The sequence below is a fragment of the Gobius niger genome, assembly GCF_951799975.1.
Source record: "Gobius niger genome assembly, chromosome: 3".
Lineage (NCBI taxonomy): Eukaryota > Metazoa > Chordata > Actinopteri > Gobiiformes > Gobiidae > Gobius > Gobius niger.
The window spans coordinates 26,299,817-26,323,752 of NC_136854.1; the positions used below are offsets into that span (position 1 = coordinate 26,299,817).

General features: G+C 41.8%; 1 protein-coding gene across 1 annotated transcript; it reads left to right on the forward strand.

Moving 5' to 3' along the window:
* The first annotated feature begins 16,444 nt into the window (after positions 1–16,444).
* Positions 16,445–18,360, forward strand: LOC306960949 (N-acetylneuraminate-9-phosphate synthase-like). Its single transcript, XM_079553540.1, has 6 exons — positions 16,445–16,646; positions 16,819–17,034; positions 17,260–17,359; positions 17,530–17,684; positions 17,795–18,061; positions 18,137–18,360. Exons 1-6 carry the CDS (start codon positions 16,515–16,517, stop codon positions 18,341–18,343), a joined length of 1,077 nt encoding a protein of 358 aa, XP_079409666.1. The 5' UTR covers positions 16,445–16,514; the 3' UTR covers positions 18,344–18,360.
* Positions 18,361–23,936: the final 5,576 nt, after the last annotated feature.

A 23,936-nucleotide genomic window follows, 5' to 3' on the forward strand; every position in this document is an offset into this window, starting at 1 on the left:
TTAAAAAACAAACAAACAACAACATACTTACACAGAACCAGCACCAACTTTTCCTGACCTGGCAAATGTAGAATAGCCATGGTAGCCATTTTGTTGAGCACATTATGTTACCTGTGACTGGACTATGTGTCTAAAGCGTTGTATACTAGCCAGCCTAGTACTGTGCAAGTGAGATGCACAGTACTAGGCATCTCAGGTAGGTGACCTACCGAGGCACCTACCTCGGTAGGTCGTTATGACACGCTAGGCGGCTGGGTACCTGATGTTTCGTGCTCATCAAAACAGGGTCCAGTAAGGTGCAAAAATTCATTCTTTATTCCATGCTACATCAAAGGGTAAAATCACCAATAAAAACGCAAGAGAATGACATCAAAAACCTCCGCCAAAGCAGTCAAAAACCGGTTCGCCCTTCTGGGTCAACACCTGCCTTTCCATTGATTGCCCCCGGCTTATATACACACACACACACACACACAGCGACAGCACCACACAGTGTACAAACATGCAACAGGTAAACAAAACATATTAATTTCCTTTATGCCATATTTGGCTCCTATACGCAGGCCCCTAATTGGCATGGTAAATAAACATGGCAATTCTCAAATATATTAAAGGCGACAAATACGGTCTAGTCTTTTTAATTTATTATTTAGAATCCATGTACCAGACACCGCTTGGAATGGTCTTTCGATTGTATTAGATTTGGTTTTCAATTTCACAGATCTCACTAAACCATAAGCATCTGGATGAACCTCCAAAACTCTCCCCAAAGGCCAAGATCCTCGTGGAGCTGATGCATCCATAATTGTTACGGCTCAACTATGGAGGGACCCAACAATTGGACACCAGATGAAAGAATTAGGTTTAGGTAGGAGTTTATTTTCCAGGTAAGTAGGGAGCCGGGAGGAGGGGCAGCTGGTCTTGGTTAAGGAGGTAGGTAAGTAATTCCAGTTAAGTACTTCCAGGTAGGCAGCGACATTGAGGAGCTGAGGACCACAGGAGACAGGGGTAAGTTGAAATCCAAAAACAGGAATAATTTCCGAAACTCAGTAAACTAAGCAGCCAACAAGTTCACCGAGATAACAATCTGGCAGGTGAGCTGGATCTTTGACTGAAGTCTGCGTGCTGATCAGTTGCAGGTGCTCCCAGAAGACCACACACACACACACACACATAGGAGAATGCAGTGTCACACCGAGGGGTGTGACAGTACCCCCCCTCTAACAGTACCCCCCCCGACCAGGCTTGTCCGGGAACGCTGAGTAAAAATTCCGGAGGAGGGACACATCAAGAATATTACGGCGAGGAACCCAGGAGCGCTCCTCCGGACCATAACCCTCCCTGTCCACGAGACACTGAAAACCCCTCCCACGCCGGCCAACGTCCAGAATCCGGCTCACAGTAAAGGCAGGAAAGCCGTCGACGACACGGGTGGGAGGAGGGGGATCGGAGGGCAGAGAGGACTGGACAGGTTTGAGGATAAACATGTGAAAAGATGGATGGATGTTAAGGGAAGAGGGCAACTTCTTAGAGAGAACTTGAAGAGGCAGGTCACGGGACGACAGCCAAACCTTTTTTCCAGGCTCGTAAACTGGGGACAGTTTGCAATGTCTTTCTGCAATTTGCTGATTCCTGGCCGCAATACGCTGAAGGGCAGCTCTCCAAACTCCCTGACAACGCCTAAGGTGGGCTTGGACAGATGGAACGGCCAACTCCTCTTCTTGTTCAGGGAAAAGAGGCGGTTGAAATCCCAAAGTCACCATGAATTGGGGACATACCCGTAGCTGAGGACACTAAGGAATTATGGGCATATTCAATCCAGGGTAAGTAAGAGCTCCATGTAGACGGGTTACGGGATGCGACGCAGCTTAAGGCAGACCCCAAGTCCTGATTGGCTCGTTCCGCTTGACCATTGGATTGAGGTTGGTAACCCGACGAAAGACTGACAGACGTACTCATGGCTTGACAAAAGGCTCTACTTGAGAGGTGAACTGAAGTCAATTTTCAATATTTGAAAATGTATTCTTTATTCCATGCTACATCAAAGGGTAAAATCACCAATAAAAACGCAAGAGCATTAATTCAAAAACCTCCGCCAAAGCGCTCAAAAACCTGTTCGCCCTTCCGAGTCAACACCTGCCTTTCCACTGATTGCCCCGACCTATATACACACATAGCGACAGCGCCACACAGTGCATACACAGGTAAACAGGTAAACAAACAGGTAAACAAAGCATAGGAATTTCCTCTATGCCATGCATGCCATTGCATCTATGCTATATCACTTACTGATTACGACAATTTAAGGTTTCTGTTTTTAGTTCAGAGTTGAGAGTTGTGCCTTTTTACAAACCATGTCATTTTGTAATTTCAATGTAACATAACAGTGTATAACAAAAATATTTGATATGAAAATAAGCCGAATTATGCTGGTATAAAACTCTAGTAACCAACGGACAAAAGTAAAAAAAAAAAAAAAAGCCACAGCAAAACACAAGGTTGTAACGTCTTTCTTTGACGTCCCCATTTACTTGGCATTTTTGACATTTTTAGCACAGTGAACACACCCGGTCACATTTTTTCCCTTGAACACCTCGGATGTGAGTATTTCTGTTCTGATAATCATGTATGAAACACAATGATGAGCTACCCTCTACATTTTTTTAAACAGTGAAAAAAGTATTGAAGAATATTTTTACAAATGTATTAAAAACTTAAATCTGAAATATTGCATGTACATTGATATTCACACCTTTTATTCAGTACTTTGTTGAGGCGCCTTTGGAAGTGATTACTGCCTCAAAACGTCTTGGGTATGATACAGACTTGGCACACCTGCATTTGGGTATTTTTTCCATTCTTCTTTGCAGATACTCAACTCCTGTCTGTGAACATCAAAAAGACCAAGGAGACCATTGTGAACTTCCGTAAAAGCAGACTCAATCACTCTCCTCTCTCTATTGGCAACGGGGTGGTAGAGCGGGTGCCGCATTTCAGATTCTTGGGAGTATTGATGACAGTGGACCATGTCGTTGGTCGGACAGCCCATTAGTCCGACGCCTCATTATTCCGAAAATTACCATTGAGCAGAGGTGCCATTAGTGTGAAATGTTTAACCCAGTTGTAGTGTGGATTAGAGAGCCATATACAACCATTGGCCCTAAACTTGAGGTCAGTGGATTCTTGCCTGAACCTAATTTTGAGAAGGACAATTTCAGTTTTACATATAGAGTGGGAGGGGAAAGTATGTGAACGCTTTGGAATTTCTCCCATTTCTGCCTAAAATGTGGTCTGATATTCATCCAAATCATAAGAAGTAAATAGTGTCTGCTTAAACTAATACCACCCAAACATTTACATTTGATCATATTTTTATTGGCCATAACATTCACAATACACCGTGGAAAAAGTAAGTGAACGCCCAGAAATCTCGCTGAACAGCAGTTTTGTAAAGAGGAATGCTCTAAGATTCTAATCTGCAACTACAGAAAAGCAGTTATTGCTGCAAAAGAAGAGTCAGACAGTTATTTAATACAAGGGATTCCATGCTGTTGTGAATGTTTTTTCTGCAAAATATCTTCATAAACTTGTGAATAAATTCTTCTATAGATGATAGTCCTTTAAAGAAGAAGAAAAACAGCTGTTGGTGATGTCACTTCCCTTTCCCTTGGGTAAGGACGGTTGAATTGGGCAAATAGCTCTGAAGCTCTAGTTCACTAACTGCATAGAGATCTAACAATCAATATTTTTGGGGAATTTCAATGTAACATAATAGTGTATAACAAAAGTAAGCCATTCAACAACAAACAGTTGGCTTCATATATAATTTCCATGGCTGAATTATGCTGCTATAAAACTCTTGCGTGACAGGGACACGTTGTTACGTCTTTAATTGACTTCCTCATTTACAAGGCTCCACGCTGTCAGCTGTCAATATTTTTTGAGGCAGTGACCACACCCCTTGTAAAAGGTTTATACTGTCCTTACTGTCTATTTACTGTTATGTTTGTAAACCTGTTTTACTAGAAGAACAAAACAGTGATAGTGAACACACCCAGTCCCATAGCAAAGCAAATTTGAAGATGCAATCTAATGTCACATTTACATCTCCTAGACATAAATGAGGACCAATCGAAACCAAAGTGGTTTTCTCATTCTTCTCATATTTCTCTCCTGAGAAACAAGTCTCACATATTTCTCAGGTGAGCTTTGTGTGAGTTCTCTAAATTCTCTCACAGCGGTTTCTTGAATTGATTTCAGATTACCCGGGATAAAAGATCTTGGTGAGCTAAAACATTTATTAGGTATTGACTGTACACAAAACAAACAATAGATCAAGCTAAATCAGACAAGGTACATGACCCAAATACTCGAAAGATTGAAAATGTCAGACTGTAAGCCACATTCTACTCCTTGTGAGCTAAAAATACAACTTTGAGGTAGGTGGTGAACAAGTTGATTCTGGGAGATACAGAGAACTAGTGGGCAGCTTGATTTATTTGATGACATGCACAAGACCAGATTTGAGCTGGATAGTCAGCAAACTGTCACAATATTTTTCAGCGCCAAAACAAAGCACATCACTGGACAGCAGAAAAACATGTGCTACGCTACCTAAAAGGGACACTAAACAAAGAGTTATGCCATAGAATGACAGACGGAAATCTTAGTCTTATAGCATACAGCGATGCAGACTGGGCTACCGATTTGAGTGATAGGAGAAGTACAACGGGTTACTGTTTTGCACTATCTGAAAGCGGGCCTGTTATATGTTGGAAACCCAGAAAGCAGCCTACAGTAGTCAACATGTGAGGCAGAGTATATGGCGATGGCCGTCACAGTTCAAGAAAGTTTATACCTCTGACAGCTACTTAATGGGATGGACTCAGAAAGTCAATATTCACCAGTTACCATTCGCAGATATTGAGGAAGTTCCTCAATAAATGACACAGTGCGCTTGATGCGCAGTTTGAGCCGGTGAAAGTTACCGACGAGTTGTGTGATTTTTCCTCCGCGAAATGTATGTGTTACCAGGGCCCTTAATATGCTGCGACCAACAGAAAAGGAGAGAATTTTACAGAGCGGCGTACAGGTCCGTACACTGTAGCAGAAGTGTGTGGCAAAAACACCTACCGAGTATCGGATTCACATAATGTGTTAAAAAAGAAAGTAAATTCATGTAGTGTGATAAAAAACACCAAACGCTCTCTTCATCGCCACCATCTCCAAAACGCACAAGGCTGTCTGAAGTAGAGGTCACACAAGGTCTTGTGACGGAATCCATCACAATCACACCTGTTTGTGAGGACTGGCAGAGATGTCACTCAACTCACCTGAACCTGGACTTTGACAGCTCAAAAATACCAACTTGTTCAACAGCATATGCCCTAGTGTCCTTCAGCACATCAATTCCAGTAAACTGATCCACCTTGCAACCAGGGGCACTGAAGTGGAGATTTTTGCCATGGCAACAATGCTGAATACCAGGATTTATGTGTTCAGTAATGTGGAAATGACAATAAATGGTTGGAGTACAAATTACAGGCAAATGACATTCACACTCAAGAGGCTAGTCTGTGACTGTACTATCCAGTAACGTCATTTTAACTCGCTCATAGGACAGTCCTGCTAGTCGTGTAGTTTGGATTGGAAAGACAGCCATACAGATATCTTCATTTCTGCGCTGTGCCTGATTTTGGGAATTACTTTCCAACAGAGCTAGCTTCATCTCTCAACTTTCAATGGTGAGTATGCAGCTTACACTCAAATAATGCCTCCTCCCTCCGTCCACAGAAGATCGTCACAATCATTTATGTTGCTACATTTATCTCACCCTCTCTCTCCACAAGAAACAAACAAAACAGTTTAACTTAATGGAATTCATACCAGTTCAAAGTCACTTTGTTTTGATGTGACGTGTCATTTCGAGTGTTTGTGTGTGGGGGGTAACTTCTTGATAGAAGGCAGTTTCAGTGGAGCAGCATAACAAAATCTTAGGCTTAGCTCCCAAATTCCATTTGTTCTGTTAATCTGTTTGAATATAAGCATAGTTTTGCCTTTCAGTGCACCTGGCTCTTTCCTTACCATCCCTGGGTTTGCATGCTAACTATCACAAAGAAATGGTCATCAGATATGTTGGTATATTATACATTTTTCAAAGAAAGTGTAATTTATCTTTGTTTCTTTGACGAGAAACAAAGATGACGATATCCATATATATGGATTGACTGATTTTGCCCTTGCCTTGTATGTATATATATATATATATATATATATATATATATGTATAAAAAAATAATAAAAAAAAACTCTTCCTCACCCTCCGCGGGCGGTCTCTTTTTCCTCCTGCTCGGGTCCTCTACCAGAGGCCTGGGAGCTTGAGGGTTCTGCGCAGTATCTTTGCTGTTCCTAGAACTGCACTTTTCTGGACCGAGATGTATATATATATATAAATATATATATTACATGTAAACATGTACAGTTAATTTTGTAATTAATAAAGATAATTACTCTTCAAATTACATTCTTAATTTGTTCTCACTTTTCTCAAATATGGCTCAGATATCATAATTCTAAGACATTAAAGAGAAATAATCAAGACATGGAAGAGAAATCGGAGACAATGGTGAGATTTCTTTTAAGGCTCATACTTCTCAGATTTGTCTCATTAAAGTCTCACATTCATCTCATGTTATTCTCATTTAATAACCTTTCAAAACAACCTAGACATTGAGATCAGGGGCAGACCTTGTCTGTGTATCAATACTTCTCAAGTATGGCTCAAATGTTTTTTCTCAACTCAACCTCCTTTGTCTCTGTATGAGCCATTTTGACCTTTTAATTTGCACAGTCCCAGTGATGTTAAACAAAAAAAAATTGTTTAGCTTATTTAAGAAATCAGACACAAACGCGCACAGAATGATACAATTGAACCATAGATGAGAAACACATTTTTCCTATGGGGTCACACCCTTTTCCCTTTGAACGTTCTGCGTTGCAGAGAAACGCGTGGATCTCTGCATTGGTCCACGGCATCGGCTTCTAAGTTCTGTTGTCTTTCCGTCGTTTACAAAAAACTAGCTTCCAGGCTAATAACAGCTGGTGCCTGCGGGTAGTCATCTTTATAACTACCCGCAGGCCACATGCAGGCACGCGCCACATGCAGGCGCGTGCCTGCATGTGGATAAGCATGTTATACCTGTCACCCCATCAGAGTTGGTTTTAGAATCGCTGCATTGGCTCCCCATGTGTTTCAGGATCAGCTTTAAAGTTCTTTTAATGGTTTTTAAATGTCTTAATGGTCTGGGCCTTTCAGAACTGCTTTTACCTTATGAACCTTCACGGCCCCTTCGCTCCTCCGGCAGGGGTCTCCTTCCTTAAGTCAACAAAAAGACTCATGGTGAGGCATTGTTCCAATATTACGGCGAGGGTCGTAATATTGGCTCAGGGCTGCAGAGAATGTTCAGATTTTTAAGAGCAGGCTCAAGACCAACCTTTTTAACTTAGCTTTTAACTGGCATCTATTTATTTAGTCCTAATATATAATTATGTATATATATATATTTATTTCTAGCTTCATTAGAAGTGTGTGTGTGTGTGTGTGTGCGTGTGTGTGTGTGTGTGTGTGTGTGCGTGCGTGCGTGCGTGCGTGCGTGTGTGCGAGTTGGTGAGTGAGGGTGTGTGTGCGTAGACGGTGGGATAAAAGTTTGAGTGTGTGTGTAACACTTGTATATACCTGGAGGGGTGGGAGGATGTGCCAGGCGTATTGTTTTAAATGTTGTAATCTGTAAAGCACTTTGTGATAACTTTCAGTATGAAAAGCGCTTTATAAATAAAGTTTGATTGATTGATTGATTGATGGATTGATGGATTGATTGATTGATTGATTGATTGATTGATTGATTGATTGATTGATTGATTGATTGATTGATTGATTGATTGATTGATTGATTGATTGATTGATTGATTGATTGATGGATTGATTGATTTTGTCCTTGTCTGGTCTTGTGTTCCCCTCGTGGCCTGCTCCTTGCCATGGTGAGGGGGCTTTAAACCAAGACAGGCCATTTTCTGTTTAATATGTATATGCTGTGGGTGACAAAATAGTTTAGGTAAAGGTGTCAACAGATTTGAATATAAAAAAATATCATTACTTTTATGCAAAATAGTGATTAAAAGTACAGTTTCTTTTTTGCTTTGGTGTGAACAGACCACTTAACATATCTGTGTGGTGTTTAGCCTCTGTTCTTTCCAACACTGCCATGCGCTGAGCACCTTTCTGTAGCCAGCAGAACAGGAGACGACATAAGAAGAGTCTGGTCTGTCCTGTGTGGAGGAGATGGGTGACAGGACAAAGCCAGCTGTATGAGGATTTATTAATCCATTTTTTAAAATTAATTAATTGATAGGTTGATTAGTGTTGAGATTTATTTGGGGCACCAGTTCCAAATTGCACTATTATCCAGTGGCATCTTTCTCAAATACTTTCCAAACCCACGAAAATATTACCTCAAGAAAATGAATGGAAGAGAGAGACTTGCTTTTCGACTAAAGCAGGTTGGATGGGAATGTTGAGTTCCAGGTATGACTGGTCTAGTTAGACAGGTTGAGTGCTATCTCTCAAAGAGGAGGTTTTGAGTCCCATCCAAAAACCAGCGCCCAATTTCTCTTTGATGGATGCATGTCCTTGTATTAACAAAGCGGCTCTCTCTGTGGTTTAAAGAATTTACGGCACCACCAAAGGGAGTGGGTCTTGGAGTGGGGGTTTGAAATTCTATTAGGCAGTGTCTATAGAACCGTCCGAGGGCTACAAACCCTTTTTGCTATTGTTAGAGCCAGATCGGGTCTCAATGTATGTACCTTTTTTGTTTTGCTTGGTGCTTTCTACCACCAGGGGGGGTGTGGGCACCATCACCTGTAGCCGGGTTAAATACGCTACCGGAAGGAAGCATACGTCTTTTGACCGTTGTGCGGGAAGGTTTGATTGCATTTTAATCAACTTTTAACGTTGGATTCACTGTATTTTATTGGTTAAACGAATTGTATGAATAAAGCTTCAAATATCTTTTCACACGGATCTATGGTTGGAAGACCCTATTTTTTATCGACATATGCCAACAAACAACAACGCGTCAGAGAATTCTTTTGGTAGCTAGTAGCTGTTCATGTTTACGCTGAAGAGCATGACACTCCACTAAAGTCAGAAGACTCGCTTCGTCATGAGGACACGACTTCACTAAAGGAGAAGGTACAAGAACGGTGCGCCTGTGCGAATCGGCTTAGTTTATTTGCCTTGAAGCTACGAGGGGCTCGAGGGACCACTCGGAGGACCACGCAGAGGACCACTCCTTTTCTGGTTCTACCTGTCGTGCATCGGATGTTACACCAAAGGCGCCCAACGGCTCTGTCCAGAGGTATGTGTAGCGCTACAAGCTTGTCAATGGCCATTTGATGTGTGCACACGGTACTTTTGCGCAAATCCAATGCGTTGGTCCAATAACATTTAACTTTGCGCGTCTTCCGGATTCGCTACTTGGGGTTTTCGTGTGTTCGTGCTATTGCGCTTGAGCGTCTATAAACTACAAATATGGAATCGGATGCGTCGACAGTCAACGGGGCTGGAGCTTTTACCGCTGTGGATGACTGTAAAACAACAGCTAATGTTAATGGCAAGGTGCTATCGGTTATAAGCAAAATAAAAATAAAATTAACCCCTCAAGCATTTACCGAAAGGCTGCTTGGTGTTAGAAAGGACGCCTAAGAGATGGCATTAAAGTGCAAATGGAGAATAATGATTCATTTAAAGTAAAATGTGATCTTGAGAAAATGTTCTTTCTGTGTGACGAAGCAAATTATGCTCATGAATCTTATGTATCTTTGTTACCTGTGGAAGAAGTTGATAAACATAAGGTGTGGTTTAAAGCTAAAATGCTGGTCGAAGATGCTTTCATGTCTGGCGTAAAAATATGGTTAAAAGAAGGGTCTGATGTACAAGATGGGCCCGTTGGGTTTACGGTTAATGACGTGAAGCCAGAGGATAGCATGTCAAACGTCAGTGCATGATCTAAACGCAGTATAGTCAGTAATAAAAGTAACAAATCTACTGCCTCAGAATGCATTAAAGTTTAAGCTGATAGGGCTGCACTCCTGGCACGTATGACTGTTCTGAAGAAAAGACATGAGTTGGAGATGCAAGAGGAACAACTAAAAAGAAAAAAGGAAATGCTGAACTTGGAATCTGAAATTGAAGCTTCAAATGCCAAAATTGACGTTCTGCGTGCTGCTTCAGAATGTGGCAGTCAATCAGTCATTTCGAATTCTAACAACAACAATAGAAAAAAATACATCAGTCAATCAATCAACGCTCAACCCTAAAGTTCCACCATTTGTGCCAGCACTCTGCCATCGGACCATCAATGAACCAGTAAACATGGATCACCAAATGAACTCTCATACAAAAATGAAAGTACAAATGGACGCAAGTACGGGATCGGGACCAAATCCTTTTATTAATGCTATGCAGGCTTTTCATTTAACAAACGTTTCACAAGTTGGAAATAATGAACACTCCAAGCCCCCCTCGCAAGCACCTGATTTGTACGCCATTATGCATCGGCAAAATGAAATAACAGCTGCTCTGGTGGAACAACAGCGCTCTATGTCACTACCAAACAGAAATTCCAGTGATTGATGGAGACCCGTTGCAATATTTTCACTTTATTAGAGCATTTGAGCATGGTGTGGAGTCTAAGGCAAATGAAGCAGACTACTTGTATTTCCTAGAGCAGTTTACCACCGGCCGACCAAGAGAGTTGATACGCAGCTGCCAGCATATGATTCCAGAAAGGGGATACAGTCTTGCTAAGGAGCTCCTGCGTGACAATTTCGGCAAGGAGTACAAAATTGCAGCATTGTATGTTGAAAGGGCACTAGCTTGGCCAAATGTTTGTACTGAAGATGTTAAGTCATTACAGGCATTTTCATTGTTTCTAAGAAGTTGCTGTAATGTAATGGAAGAACTACAGCATATGCAAGAGTTGGACATTCCCACTAATATGAAAAATATCATTGCCAAATTACCATTTAAAATGAGAGAACAATGGAGAACAAAGGCTCACGACATTTTGGAAAAACAAAATTTTCGGGCTAGATTCAAGGATTTGGTCGTATTTGTAGAACGACAAGTTAAAATACTGTCAGACCCCATATTCGGAGACATACATGACCCCTCACCAACGACTACTGCAAGGATGCATGTGAAGGGGATTTCTAAGCCGTCATATAGTAGAAGCAACAGTTTTGCCACCAATGCCACAACCATGACCTTACCCAATGAACCAAATTATTTACGCCATGGTCTATCTGTAGAACGGTGTGTATGTTGCAGTAACGATCACAGGCTGGAACACTGCTCAAGTTTTAAGATGATGACACATGAAAAGAAGATTAACCTTTTAAAAGACAAAGGACTTTGCTTTGGTTGCCTGAGCAGTGGGCATATGAATAAAGACTGCAAAGAGCGAATGAGATGTCAAGTTTGTGAGAGAAAACATCCCACTGTGCTTCATGTAAGTCGAAGGAGGAGGCCCAGCACTGACAATCAGCCTGGCGAAGAAGCTCTATTGCCCCTTCTTCTACTGAAACATGTGGCCACACAGGGGCCGGAAAGAGCAACTGTTGTCTGTCGGTCCTACCTGTACAAGTAAAATCCATCAAAGGAGACAAGGTCATACAGACATACGCCTTCCTAGACCCTGGCAGTACCGCTACCTTTTGCTCAGAGCGTCTTATGCAACAGCTGAATGTTACTGGAAGGAAAACAAGCTTCCTACTGACTACCATGGGGCATCAGAAGGTTGTTTCTACTTATGCCCTTCATGATCTGGAAGTGTCAGGACTGAATGTGAACCGCTTCTATGAACCTCCCGAGGTCCTTATGCAAAGCGAAATGCCTGCTAACAGAGAGAACATTATCACCCAAAGGGAACTAAAACAGTGGCCATCTTTCTTGACTACAAATTCCTCATCTAAATGCCAATATTGATTTGTTAATCGGAACAAATGCACCCCAGTTGCTTGAACCCTGGGAGGTCATAAATAGCTATGGAAATGGCCCGTACGCAATAAGGACTGTTTTAGGATGGGTTGTGAATGGACCTCTCAAGGAAAATAAGAACGTCCTTTCCAAGACGCCACTTCCTGTGGCCACAGTGAACAATATCTCAGTTAACAAACTTGAAGAAATGATGAACCTTCAGTTCAATTATGATTTCAGTGAACAAATTGTGGATCAGAAGGCAATGTCAAGGGAAGATCTAAAGTTTTTAGACATCATGGAAGATTCCGTCACGTTCCGAGATGGCCACTACAGTGTGAAATTGCCATGGAAGCGTGGACAGCCTTTTCTCCCAAACAACATCAGCGTTGTCCAGCAAAGACTCAACGGACTTAAGCGACGATTTCAGAAGGATGAACAGTTTCATAAAGATTATATTAAGTTCTTTGCTGATGTAATTGAAAAGGGCTATGCTGAGAAAGTACCCCAGAGTCAACTGTACAAAGAAAATGGAACAGTATGGTATGTGCCATATCATGGAGTACGCCATTCAAAAAAGGCCAAGCTACGTGTAGTGTTTGATGGCGGAGCAGAATATAAAGGAACGTCATTGAATCATAATTTGCTGCAAGGCCCCAATCTTACCAGTTTTATGCTGGTAGTCCTTACTCGATTTCGCCAGGAACCCATAGCCTTCATGGGAGATATCGAAGCAATGTTTTATCAAGTAAGAGTGGCTGACGAGGACAAGGACTATCTCCGTTTTCTATGGTGGCCAAAGGGGGACTTGCGTTTTGATATTGAGGAGTATAGGATGAATGTACATCTGTTTGGAGCAGTGTCGTCGCCCAGTTGTGCTAGTTTTGCTCTTTTGAAAATGGCTGAAGACGGAGCTTCTCAGTTTGCCACACCGGTGATGGACACCATCAAGTACAATTTTTACGTGGACGATTGTCTGAAGAGTGATTCTTCTGAACAGGAGGCGGTTGATATGGTCAAGGCTCTGACAGATATTTGCAAGAAAGGAAGATTCACTTTGACAAAATGGTTCAGTAACAGCAGGAAGGTATTGCATTCCGTGACGAGGGAGCACAGAGCCAAAGAATGGGAAACGCTGGATTTGAATCGAGATCAACTCCCTATGGAGAGAGCACTGGGGCTTGAGTGGTGTGTGGAGACGGACTCTTTTAAGTTTTGACTTGCATTGAAGGAGGGTCCATGCACAAGGAGAGGGGTATTGTCAGTCATCAGCTCCATATATGACCCCATAGGAATCCTGGCACCCGTAACTTAACCTGCTAAGATGTTGCTGCAAGAGCTCTCTCGGAAAAGATGTGGTTGGGATGATGAGGTCCCAGAGGACATTAAAGACCCCTGGACAAAATGGCTGGCTGATTTGGAGAATCTGTCCTCCCTTCAAGGTTGAAAGATGCATCAAACCTAAAGATTTCGACCAACCCACATTTGTACAAATATATCATTTCTCAGATGCAAGTAGAGACGGCTACGGTGTTGCCGGTTACATCAGAATGGAAAATCGCAAGGATCGAGTTCATGTCTCCTTCCTTCTCGGAAAGGCATGGGTTACCCCCCTAAAAAGTGTCACGATTCCACGATTGGAGCTAGCTGCCGCCGTGCTTGCTACCAGAGTGGACCAGATGCTGAAATCTGAGTTCCAACTACAGCTAAGTCCATCAATGTTTTGGACAGATAGCACGTCTGTTCTGAAGTGTATATACGCAATGAGGACAAATGTTTTCATACCTTTGTGGCCAATCGTATTTCAGCTATCAGAGAAACCACAGAGATATTCCAGTGGCGCTACATAAACGCAAAGGAGAATCCGGCTGATTTGGCATCCAGGGGTTTGAAGGTTGATGGCCTGCCCTACTGCATGGTGGAAAATGGATTGAAGGGCCAAAATTTCTCTCAAAGAACAAGGAAGAATGGCCAGCAAATGTTTGGGACAGCGTTCTTAGTCTGGACGACCTGGAAGTCAGGAGAGAAGTTGCTGTGAACGCAGTTACGAAAGAGCCCGTTTCTCCTACAGACAAATTAATCATCCATTTCTCTGATTGGTACAAACTCAAAGTATCTGCCACTTCTTAAAAAAGCAAAATCGCCGGGCAGAGACCAAGTCCACCTTTATGGGACCACAAGATACAGGAAAGTCGAGCAGTTCGGAGAAATCGACCAACAAGGACAATGACATGGTATCACATTTGTCACTGCACGAATTGGCTCATGCTGAAGTTGCTATCGTAAGGTATTGCCAGAATCAACGGTTTTAAGAAATCACAGCACTCTCCACTGGAAGGCCTGTCCCGAAGAGTAGTAAAATATACAAACTAGACCCTCTTGGATGAAGGACTGTTGAGAGTTGGTGGACGGTTAAGTAAGGCAAATATGCCGGAGGAGTCAAAGCATCCCTTCATATTGTCCAAAGATATGCCCATTTCAGCACTCATACTGCAGCATATTCACAAAAATTTGGGCCACGGCGGCAGAAATCACACGCTATCTATGTTGAGAAAAAGATTCTGGATTACAAATGCAAACTCGGCAGTAAGAAAGATGATTTCCAAATGCTGTTTGGTGTAGGCGTTTCAATGGAAGACTTTGTGATCAAAAAATGTCAGATTTACCTCTGGAGAGAGTTTTACCCGATCAGCCTCCCTTCACAAATGTCGGCGTGGACTATTTCGGCCCTATTGAAGTTAAAAGAGGTCGGACCAGTTGTAAGCGCTATGGCGTTATTTTTACTTGCCTCGCAAGCAGGGCTGTTCATTTGGAGGTTTCGCCATCTCTGGACACGGATGCCTGCATCAACGCAGTTCGCAGGTTTATCAGTAGACGAGGCCAAGTGTCCTGCATTTTCTCTGATAATGGGACTAATTTTGTTGGAGCCGCCAGAGAGCTGAAGGAAGCGCTTTCAGCACTGGACCTCAAGCGACTGCAACAGACTTTACTAAAAAGGGGAATGCATTGGAGCTTCATTACCCCTGCAGCCTCGCATCATGGTGGTGTATGGGAGCGCATAATTCGTATGATCAGAAAGGTCCTTGGGTCTGTTTTAAAACTACAGACTTTGGACGATGATGCACTACATACAGTGCTTTGTGAGGCGGAGGCGATTTTGAATAGCCGACCTATAACAAAACTCGCAGAGGATCCAAATGATCTTGAGCCTTTGACACCAAATCACATAAATGATGAAGGGAAAACCGATCTTTCCTCCTGGAGTGTTTGAACAAGATCTGTACGTTAAACGACGATGGAAACAGGTGCAATATATTGCTGCAGCTAATTTTCGCTCAATATAAACATGCTGTATGTATTTACGTTCGATTTTCTGAGGACTTTTTAGTCGCTGGGTTTGTTTTTCAGATGAATAAACCCCTGGGCATAAAACGGCGTCAGAATGGCCAAAACCGCTAGCCGCGAGTTAGCAACGTTAGCCTGTATGTTGTAAACACTGCAGACTCCACGCTGCAGCACTAACAACATTAAACTCTGGTTAAATCCAGCACAGACTCTGATTAGAGAGCGCAGTCTGTAATAAAGTCAGCTCTATGTGGATTATTGTATTTCCACTAAAGAATTCTCCAGTTTGTTGCTATTTTCTCTCCTCAGCCAGCTGAGAGGTGTGCTGGCCGCACGTCAAATGATGTCGGTTTCTAGTATCGGGACCTCATGAATGAGTACGAGTATGAGTACAAGCATGTGGTATTGGCCCGATACCCGATACTGGTATCTGTATCGGTGCATCCCTAATTTTAATGAACTTTTAACGTTGGATTCACTGGATTTTATTGGTTAAACGAATTGTATGAATAAAGCTTCAAATATATTTTCACACGGATCTATGGTTGGAAGACCCTATTTTTTATCGACATATGCCAACAAACAACAACGCGTCAGAATTCTTTTGGTAGCTAGTAGCTGTCCATGTTTACGCTGAAGAGCATGACACTACAGCTATTTTGCTGTGTCCTTATGATAATGCATAAAAAGACGTGCAGTGACCAATTGGTTTGAGAGATAAAATGAATGATAAGCCACTAGACAAGATTAAAAAGTTACATACTTTGTCACATAATATATATAGTATATATAGTATATATATATATATATATACTATCTATACTATCTATACTATATACTATATATATAATATACTTTTTTCTAAGTTGTCAGTCGAACACGGACATTGTGTTTTATGCACATCCGCTCTATGGCAAAAATGTTTTCTGGGCCCAGTGGGGATTTTCTGCTGCAGTACCAGGAGTGGCCGTCCGCCGATTGGAGTACAATGGAAGGGGGTGGTGCTTTATCCAGGCAGTATTATAGAGCCATGGGTTGGCTTTTGACATTTTCACATTCCTCCTGACTAGTGCCCATAGTTCCTACGTGTAACTTAACTCAATTTGTTGTCACTGTCTTGTACTCGTGCAGCAAAATGCCTTTACAATTTGAATTATGTCCGGGTAGAATGATCGGAGGTTCCCATCCGTGCTACATTATTGCAGAGATTGGACAAAATCATCAGGGAGATATTGAATTAGCCAAGAAGATGATCAAAATGACAAAGGTAACCAAATATTCATTATAAAATTATCATTGTTGGAGATTGTGACGTTATCAAATTGTTTTTAAATGGGACGCAAAAAACAGAAGCTAAGGACAAAACAGAGGCTGCGTTTTGTGAATGAATTTATATTTACAGTTTCTCATGAATTATTGCCGGTTCATTTTATCCTCAGGATTGCGGGGCTGACTGTGCCAAATTTCAGAAGTGTGAACTGGAGCATAAGTTCAGCAAGAAAGCTTTGGAGCGCAGTTACACATCCAAACATTCATGGGGAAAAACTTATGGAGATCACAAGCGCCATCTAGAGTTCAGTCATGACCAATACAAGGAGTTGCAGAAATATGCAAAAGAGGTCGGGATCCACTTCACAGCATCAGGAACGGATGAGGTGAGTAAAGTTACTGATGTTAATAATATTGTTTTCTACAAAAGTGTGACAGTTGTTAACAATATATACTGTATATAGTAAGAGTATACCACCACTGTAAGAGTGGTGCGCACTGAATGGGTGCTGCTGCCGGATGCTCTCTCATCGAATGCAATTTCTCCATCTGTGAGATCAATAAAGTATCATCTCTTATCTCTTATATGACATATATGACTTGTTTTATAGATGGCTGTGGAGTTTCTCCATGAACTCAATGTGCCTTTCTTCAAAGTAGCATCTGCAGATGCCAATAACTTTCCCTATCTTGAGAAGACTGCCCAAAAGGGTAAGATCATTTGCTACACTAAATAATGTATAATTTTGCATTTGCAACACTATATTATATACGTTTTGACTCTATCAGACTCATCTTTAGTTTTAGTAACAAATATGTTTATTGTGTACCAGGACTAGAAACTTGTTGACAGTGAAATGTTTTGTGACTGTTAATGACAGGACGTCCCATGGTGGTGTCCAGTGGGATGCAGAGCATGGAGACAATGCGGCGAGTTTATCAGACAGTAAAGAAATACAACCAGAACTTTGCCATTCTGCAGTGCACCAGTGCCTATCCTCTTGACGCAGAGGATGTCAATCTTCGAGTCATTACAGTAATGATTTATATTCTATCTTTATTGTCTTTTTCAAGCAACTTTATTTTATGTTTATGGAGACTTAACTGCTCCCATGTCAATGCATTTTGTTATTGTTTTAACTCAAGGAGTACCAGAAGGAGTTTCCAGATATACCCATTGGTTATTCTGGCCATGAGTCTGGCATCTCCATAACAGTGGCAGCTGTAGCTTTAGGGGCAAAGATTGTGGAGCGGCACGTTACTTTGGACAAGACCTGGAAAGGCAACGACCATGAAGCTTCATTAGTGCCCTCTGAGCTCGCGGAGCTTGTTCGATCGATTCGTCTGGTCGAGAGAGCACTGGGAAGTGGTATCAAGAAGATGTTACCTTGTGAGAAGCCATGCTACGATAAGGTCTTTTATATCTTCACAGTGAATTAAAGTGGATGTTTTGGTGTCTCCCTATTGACTTTTTTTTTCTCAATACAGCTTGGAAAATCAGTGGTTGCCAAAGTTAACATCCCCAAAGGAACTGCTCTAACTCTGGACATGTTGACTGTGAAGGTGGCTGAGCCAATGGGTGTTGCTGCAGAGGACATTTTCCAACTGGTCGGGCTGTCTGTGTTGGAGGATGTGGGGGAGGATGAGAGTGTCACACCTGAAGTGGTGGAAAATTATGAAAAGAAAAGAGAGTGAAATCATGAAGACAACAATATCTAGCATACCAAACAATATCTAACTTTTAACCCCCACCTGAACCAAGCACGTTTTCTCCAGTTTGGTTTTACGCAAATTTAAAAGCTTCTTAAAAAAAAAAGTGACAAAATAGCAAAAAAACAAACAAAAATGAGATGAAAATGAGGATGAAAATGTGACAACAGAGATGAAAATGTGGCAAAAAATGTGACGAAAACGCAACAGGATAGTGACAAAACCCAACAGCTAAGCCACAAAAGAGCAACAAAAAAGCAACCGAAGAGTGATGAAAAAGTGACATAAAAGTGGTGAGAAAGTGAGAAAGTGGCACCTATTTAAGCTGGGGAAAAGTTAACATTGTCACTCAGCATTAATATTAAGCCGTGTATGGTTCGTTCTTTGTTTTTTGTTTTTTCATTTCAAAATAAATAAATGAAAATCTTTGGTTTGTGTTATTTATTTATTTTAATTTGACAGCAAAATGAGGATTTTGAAAAAATTGAAATCAATAAAATGGGCATTTTTGTTATTTCTTGGTCAGTCTTATTAATTAGTCGGATCAAGACATCATTTGCAGCTAAAAACATTATGGGCCAGACCTTCTGCTGGCGCACGGAGGGGTGCAGGCTCTTGGCAAATTATTTTCCGAGTGGCGGAGTTATGTGCTTTGCGCTTTTCGTTGACATTCATTTCCTCGTTTAAGTTGCGCTGCCTTGTGTTCTTCCTTCGACTAGATGCAAGTTAGTCATTTTATGCTCACTACTGCCACCTCAGGTCTTTCGTGTAACTGCAGTCTCTATATTAAGCTCGTGTACGACGGCACTTCGGACGCGAAGTAACAACTTTTTGAGTGACAGTGCAGGATTTTGAAGGCAGTTGTGGTGAATAGGTCTGGGCTCATTCTGCACATTAGGACATGGCTGGCTGGAACATGTAGGGGTATGAAAATACTTAGTTTTAACATTAGTAAACTCCGTATAGTCCCTTTAAGAAAAGGCTCTCACAGGTCAAACGTAAACTTTTTTTACCCCACCGTGAGCTAAACAGTGTTCGTGAGAGCTAGAGCGTCCGCTGTGGTGCGGATCGGCCCACGCTTGGCTTGAACGCGAAACTAAACAAATGAATAAATAAAATGCTCATGTTCACGCCCCACTCCTCCACAACCCCTCTCCAGGCCACGGAGTCCATCTGGTTGGAGAAAAAAAGTGTGTCTCCACCATAGATATAATATAATAAAGATGAGTGGATCCCATTTAGCCCCATTCATTGAAAAAGGTTCTAGAGTCCTGTGTGAAATTGAATGGCCGTTCTGGAGCGGGCGGAGACTCCACCTGAACCTACCCCAGAGTTGTCACATAGGTCATAGCGATTTTTAGAAAAAGAAAAACTCTGGCTTTTAAGCCGTTTTTGGGACCTTTGAAGTCTCATTAGAACCAATGCTCCCAAGAGTCTCTTGGAGTCGCCCCTGGCCACCAGGGGGTGGTAACAGCAATGTCAGCTCCCCACCATAAGGACCATACAGAAGCATGTGCCCATTGGTCTCCACCCACTTAAATGCGCTAAGTGTGGAGTGGGAAGATCACAAAGTGAGCTCCTACTAAGCGCAAAATGTTGCGCTATCGTCTGCGTTTTGAGACACAAGATCGGCCCTATATGTTTTACACATTGTTAACGGAATCGAATTAGCTTCACTACATAAAATAATTCCTCGCTGCTCCAACAAGGGAACAGTTGCCTATTTATTAACAGCTAATCGCTTGTGGAGCCGGCAATAGTCGCCTTACCAGATCATGCACCCGATGCACTTTATTTCAATTCATGTACAGCCTACAGACATGTATTTACACAGTATGTGGAATAGAAATAAATAAATAGCCGACACATTTGTGGTTTATTGCACACTTTAATCAACAATGAGCAGTAGGCAATTGAAACATGCTAAATTTAACAAACACTCTTTGTATCCTCGCTCCTGGTACAGGAAAAGAAACATTCTCAAAGAACCTTCTCTGCTGTTATCTTTTAATGTTCTTTTTATTGCCTTGATGAAACTTTGGGCAACATTGTGCAGGGCTGTCAACTTTTCACCCAGCTTTGTAGCGAGACATCGGTTGGTCCTGAGCTTCTTCCTTTTTCTTGCCTAGTGTCTTCTAATCGACTGAAATTCAAAGCAAAAAATAAGTATATGCTATAGGTCAGTGGTTCTCAACCTGGGGGTTGGGACCCCCAAGGGGGTCACCAGACAAATTTGGGGGTCGCCAGACAGATTTGGGGGTCGCCAGATCATTTAGATAAAATATACATATTTTCATTAGCATATAATCAGATGTTTTAGCATGTGATAAACTAAGGCCGCATTAAACTAGAAAAAAGCAATAAAACTCTCGGCTAAATTGTACAGTATGCATAATGAGCACACACAGGACTTTGCACAATACTCAAATATCACTGTGTCTGTCTCCTATATGATATATTTAACTGAAATTTCTTATCCAGACAACCAAGGATTTAAAAAGGAAAATCATGAAAATTTACAGGGGTGCCCAAACTTTTGCATACCACTGTATGTTTATTTTGAATTTAGAAAATAAACTGATTATAATCTTTGCGTGTTATGTCAAAAAATGTACTTTCTTACCTCAAAATCACCATTTGGGATCAGGGAGGATCCCAGGTTATCAAACCTAGACTGTAAAGTCTAAACTCTGAGTAAGAACCACGTGTTACACTCAATCAAAGAATATAAAATGTTTTTAGTTTTGGGTTTCGTGTATTTATTACATGGGAAAATTTTCAAACTCGTCTTGCAACTCTTTGCAAAACGACTCAGTGTTTATTGATCATCCTATCTGCCCCCTCCGCACACGCGCGTGCACACACGCGAGTGAAAGTGCTGATGGCAAGATTTCCCAAGCAACAGGGATCTGTGAATACATTAGACATACGTACACTCAGAGGTCCATGCAAATTTAATGGCTATAAAAAGGTAGGGCTGGGAGAGTTTTGCCAAATGATCACATAACTATTCTGAATTCCAAGCCCAGGTTTTTTTCAGCTATTATGCTACATTTTGTAATTTACAAATAAGCTCAATGATACTCAAGTTTCATTTAAATGTGTGAAAGCAAAAAGGGGACATGCATCAGTTTCAAAAGGCTAAACTAAAGGCATGTTGTTTTGTTTTCCACAACATAACAGCCATGCTCCCCTCATGTGACTTTGCAGATATGATGTGTGCCCTTGAAAGAGACCTTGGTCTACAGTGCAGTCATGATGTTGGCAACAAGCTCTGCATTCAGTTGAGACTGCTGCCCCCTGGTGGACAAAGCGCGAAAGTGCATCGAGAAAGACGTATTCGTATTCTTTCATAATATAACTTATCATTAACGTTGGATCCAATGTTTAAAATAGCCTACTTTTATCAGGGCGATTAGAGAGAATATTTATGGGCAACTTGGACAATTCGTTTGTGAGGCAATTAGTCTGAGTCTAATTGCCTCACAAACAGCTATGTCTGGACAGTTGTATTTTGTGAAAAGGCAGCTGTGAATAGCATACACTGGCTTTAATTAATCACATTAATAAAAAAAGAATGTTTAGAGATTTTAGTGATAAGGGCATATACTTGGGGCGTACACTTCACTGGACGTGCTTTCATGCCAATACCGTGAGAAATGTAGAGCAAACACATCCCTGAGGAGTTTATAGAGATGAACCAAGCAGCACTGCCATGGACTGATTTAAAGGGGGGGAGGGGGGGGGGGGGGGTATTGATATTATGTCATTCCCTCATTAAAACATGCCTGAAGTGTTGCCTTGGCACATTCACATATTTTTGAGTTATCTGTAAAAACTCTGATGGCGGCCATTTTAGGGATAGGTTTGCCCGAGTCCTCCTAGGAACGCCTCCACCTCCTGGAGACGCCTCCGAGCTTTCGTCACCAGCCGAGTAACCAATCACTGCTCCTCAGCAGAACCCCCTCCCCACTGATGCCACAGACAGCGTGTGGAGGGGGCGTGTCGGAAAGGGTCAGAGGTTCTTAAAGAGACAGAGGCCGATTTCAAGACATTCGCTACAGCCATTTTGAAAGAGCAATTTTATACAAGGCAGTTATTCTAATTTACTGCATTTACAGACCAACAGAAGGTTTCGTGGTGCTATGTGATGTGAAAAAAGCATAATACCCCCTCTTTAACACATTATGAGCAGCGTGCTTGCCACTTTCATAGAAGTGCGTCAGAAGTTGCTGTACATAGTCGCATATTTCAGACAGTAAATTGTTGGAAACTGGTGTATTCAAAAGATCAGATGTTTGTTTTTTTAACGAATTAACTGGGCCCGGGACGTTTTTCGATTAATTACGATTAATTAATTATAGGCTACGGTTTAGTGCGATTACAAATATTAATCGAAATTAATCGCACTTAACTTTCCACACTTTCAGTGTTTCTTACTGCAGACGTTGCTTAGGCACAAACAACACGTAAAGCCGAAAACAATTTGACTGTCAAAGTTGAGCTCATTCTCTACTTCAGATGAGTTCAAATGCAGGAAAGTACAAAGAAGCATCTAAAATATAGCTCCAAAAATAAATACAACCCCTAAATAAATTATGCTTAAATGCGATTAATTAATTACAAAGGCCATAATTAATTCGATTAAAATGTTTTAATCGAGTCCCACCTCTAGAATGAACATGTTTTATCCATGGGTTTTATCTCAGATAGACGTAGCCGCGCTGTAGACGTGGACAGGATGTTTTGTTCTGAAAGTTTAGTACTAAACATCCGGCCATACTTTTGCATGATCGCCTCCCTCGTGTGGCTGAGACAAGCACCCGCTACACTGCAGAAAACTCGAAACAGAACTGAAACAAGTGCATACCGGACGCTTCTAATGCTGTGAAACCAAGTGAAGACAGCCTCTTGGAAACACACAAGGCAAGTACCGTGTCCGGTCTTTGCAGCCGAGGTCAAAGCATCGCTGGGTGCGTTTACTGCCGCGGGGCAGTCTTTTTCCAGCAGAGCTACCTTTAGCTTCTTTGGCTGTGGCTGTAATTGCCCTGCAATAAAAAGTCTGCGAAAGGTGATGAGACCTGGGAGATAGTAGATCACTGTTATCCGAGGGTTTAGTTGCTTACAAATGTTTAGCCGATGTGTTAAGTAAACTTTTATTTAGCTTTTTGTATGTGTGACACTAGTGGCTTAGACATAGGACTCCAGAGTAAGTCAGTAAGAAAGCTCCTGAAATGCCTTGCCATTGGCTTCAACTGGCTTTTTGCGGTTTGTTGTTGTTGTTATGGCACTTTGAAAAAATGATAGTGTGTGTTTTCTGACTTTACTGCAGACTTTAGGGACTAGTGTGCACTGAAGTGTTAAATACGATCTGCCATTGTACTAGGAAAACATTGGGTGGCAGTATGGTCACTGCCCAAGTTATGGCTGGCCAGACGACGACACAACCGGTTTTGTGCTTGACTCCTGCCGGTATAGGAGAAGGCCCCTTGTCGACGTGGGCTACAGATTAACCTGTGTCATTTTGTGACGAGAGCGTTGTTTAGAAACGCATGAACGTGAGGTATGTACGCTGTTC

Excerpts from the sequence above, each read along its gene's own strand:
- LOC306960949 (XM_079553540.1), top strand. The coding sequence starts at position 16,515 with ATGCCTTTACAATTTGAATTATGTCCGGGTAGAATGATCGGAGGTTCC. Across the intron at positions 17,360-17,529 it reads TGAGAAGACTGCCCAAAAGG|GACGTCCCATGGTGGTGTCC; the intron begins GTAAGATCATTT and ends TGTTAATGACAG. Across the intron at positions 17,685-17,794 it reads TCAATCTTCGAGTCATTACA|GAGTACCAGAAGGAGTTTCC; the intron begins GTAATGATTTAT and ends TTTTAACTCAAG.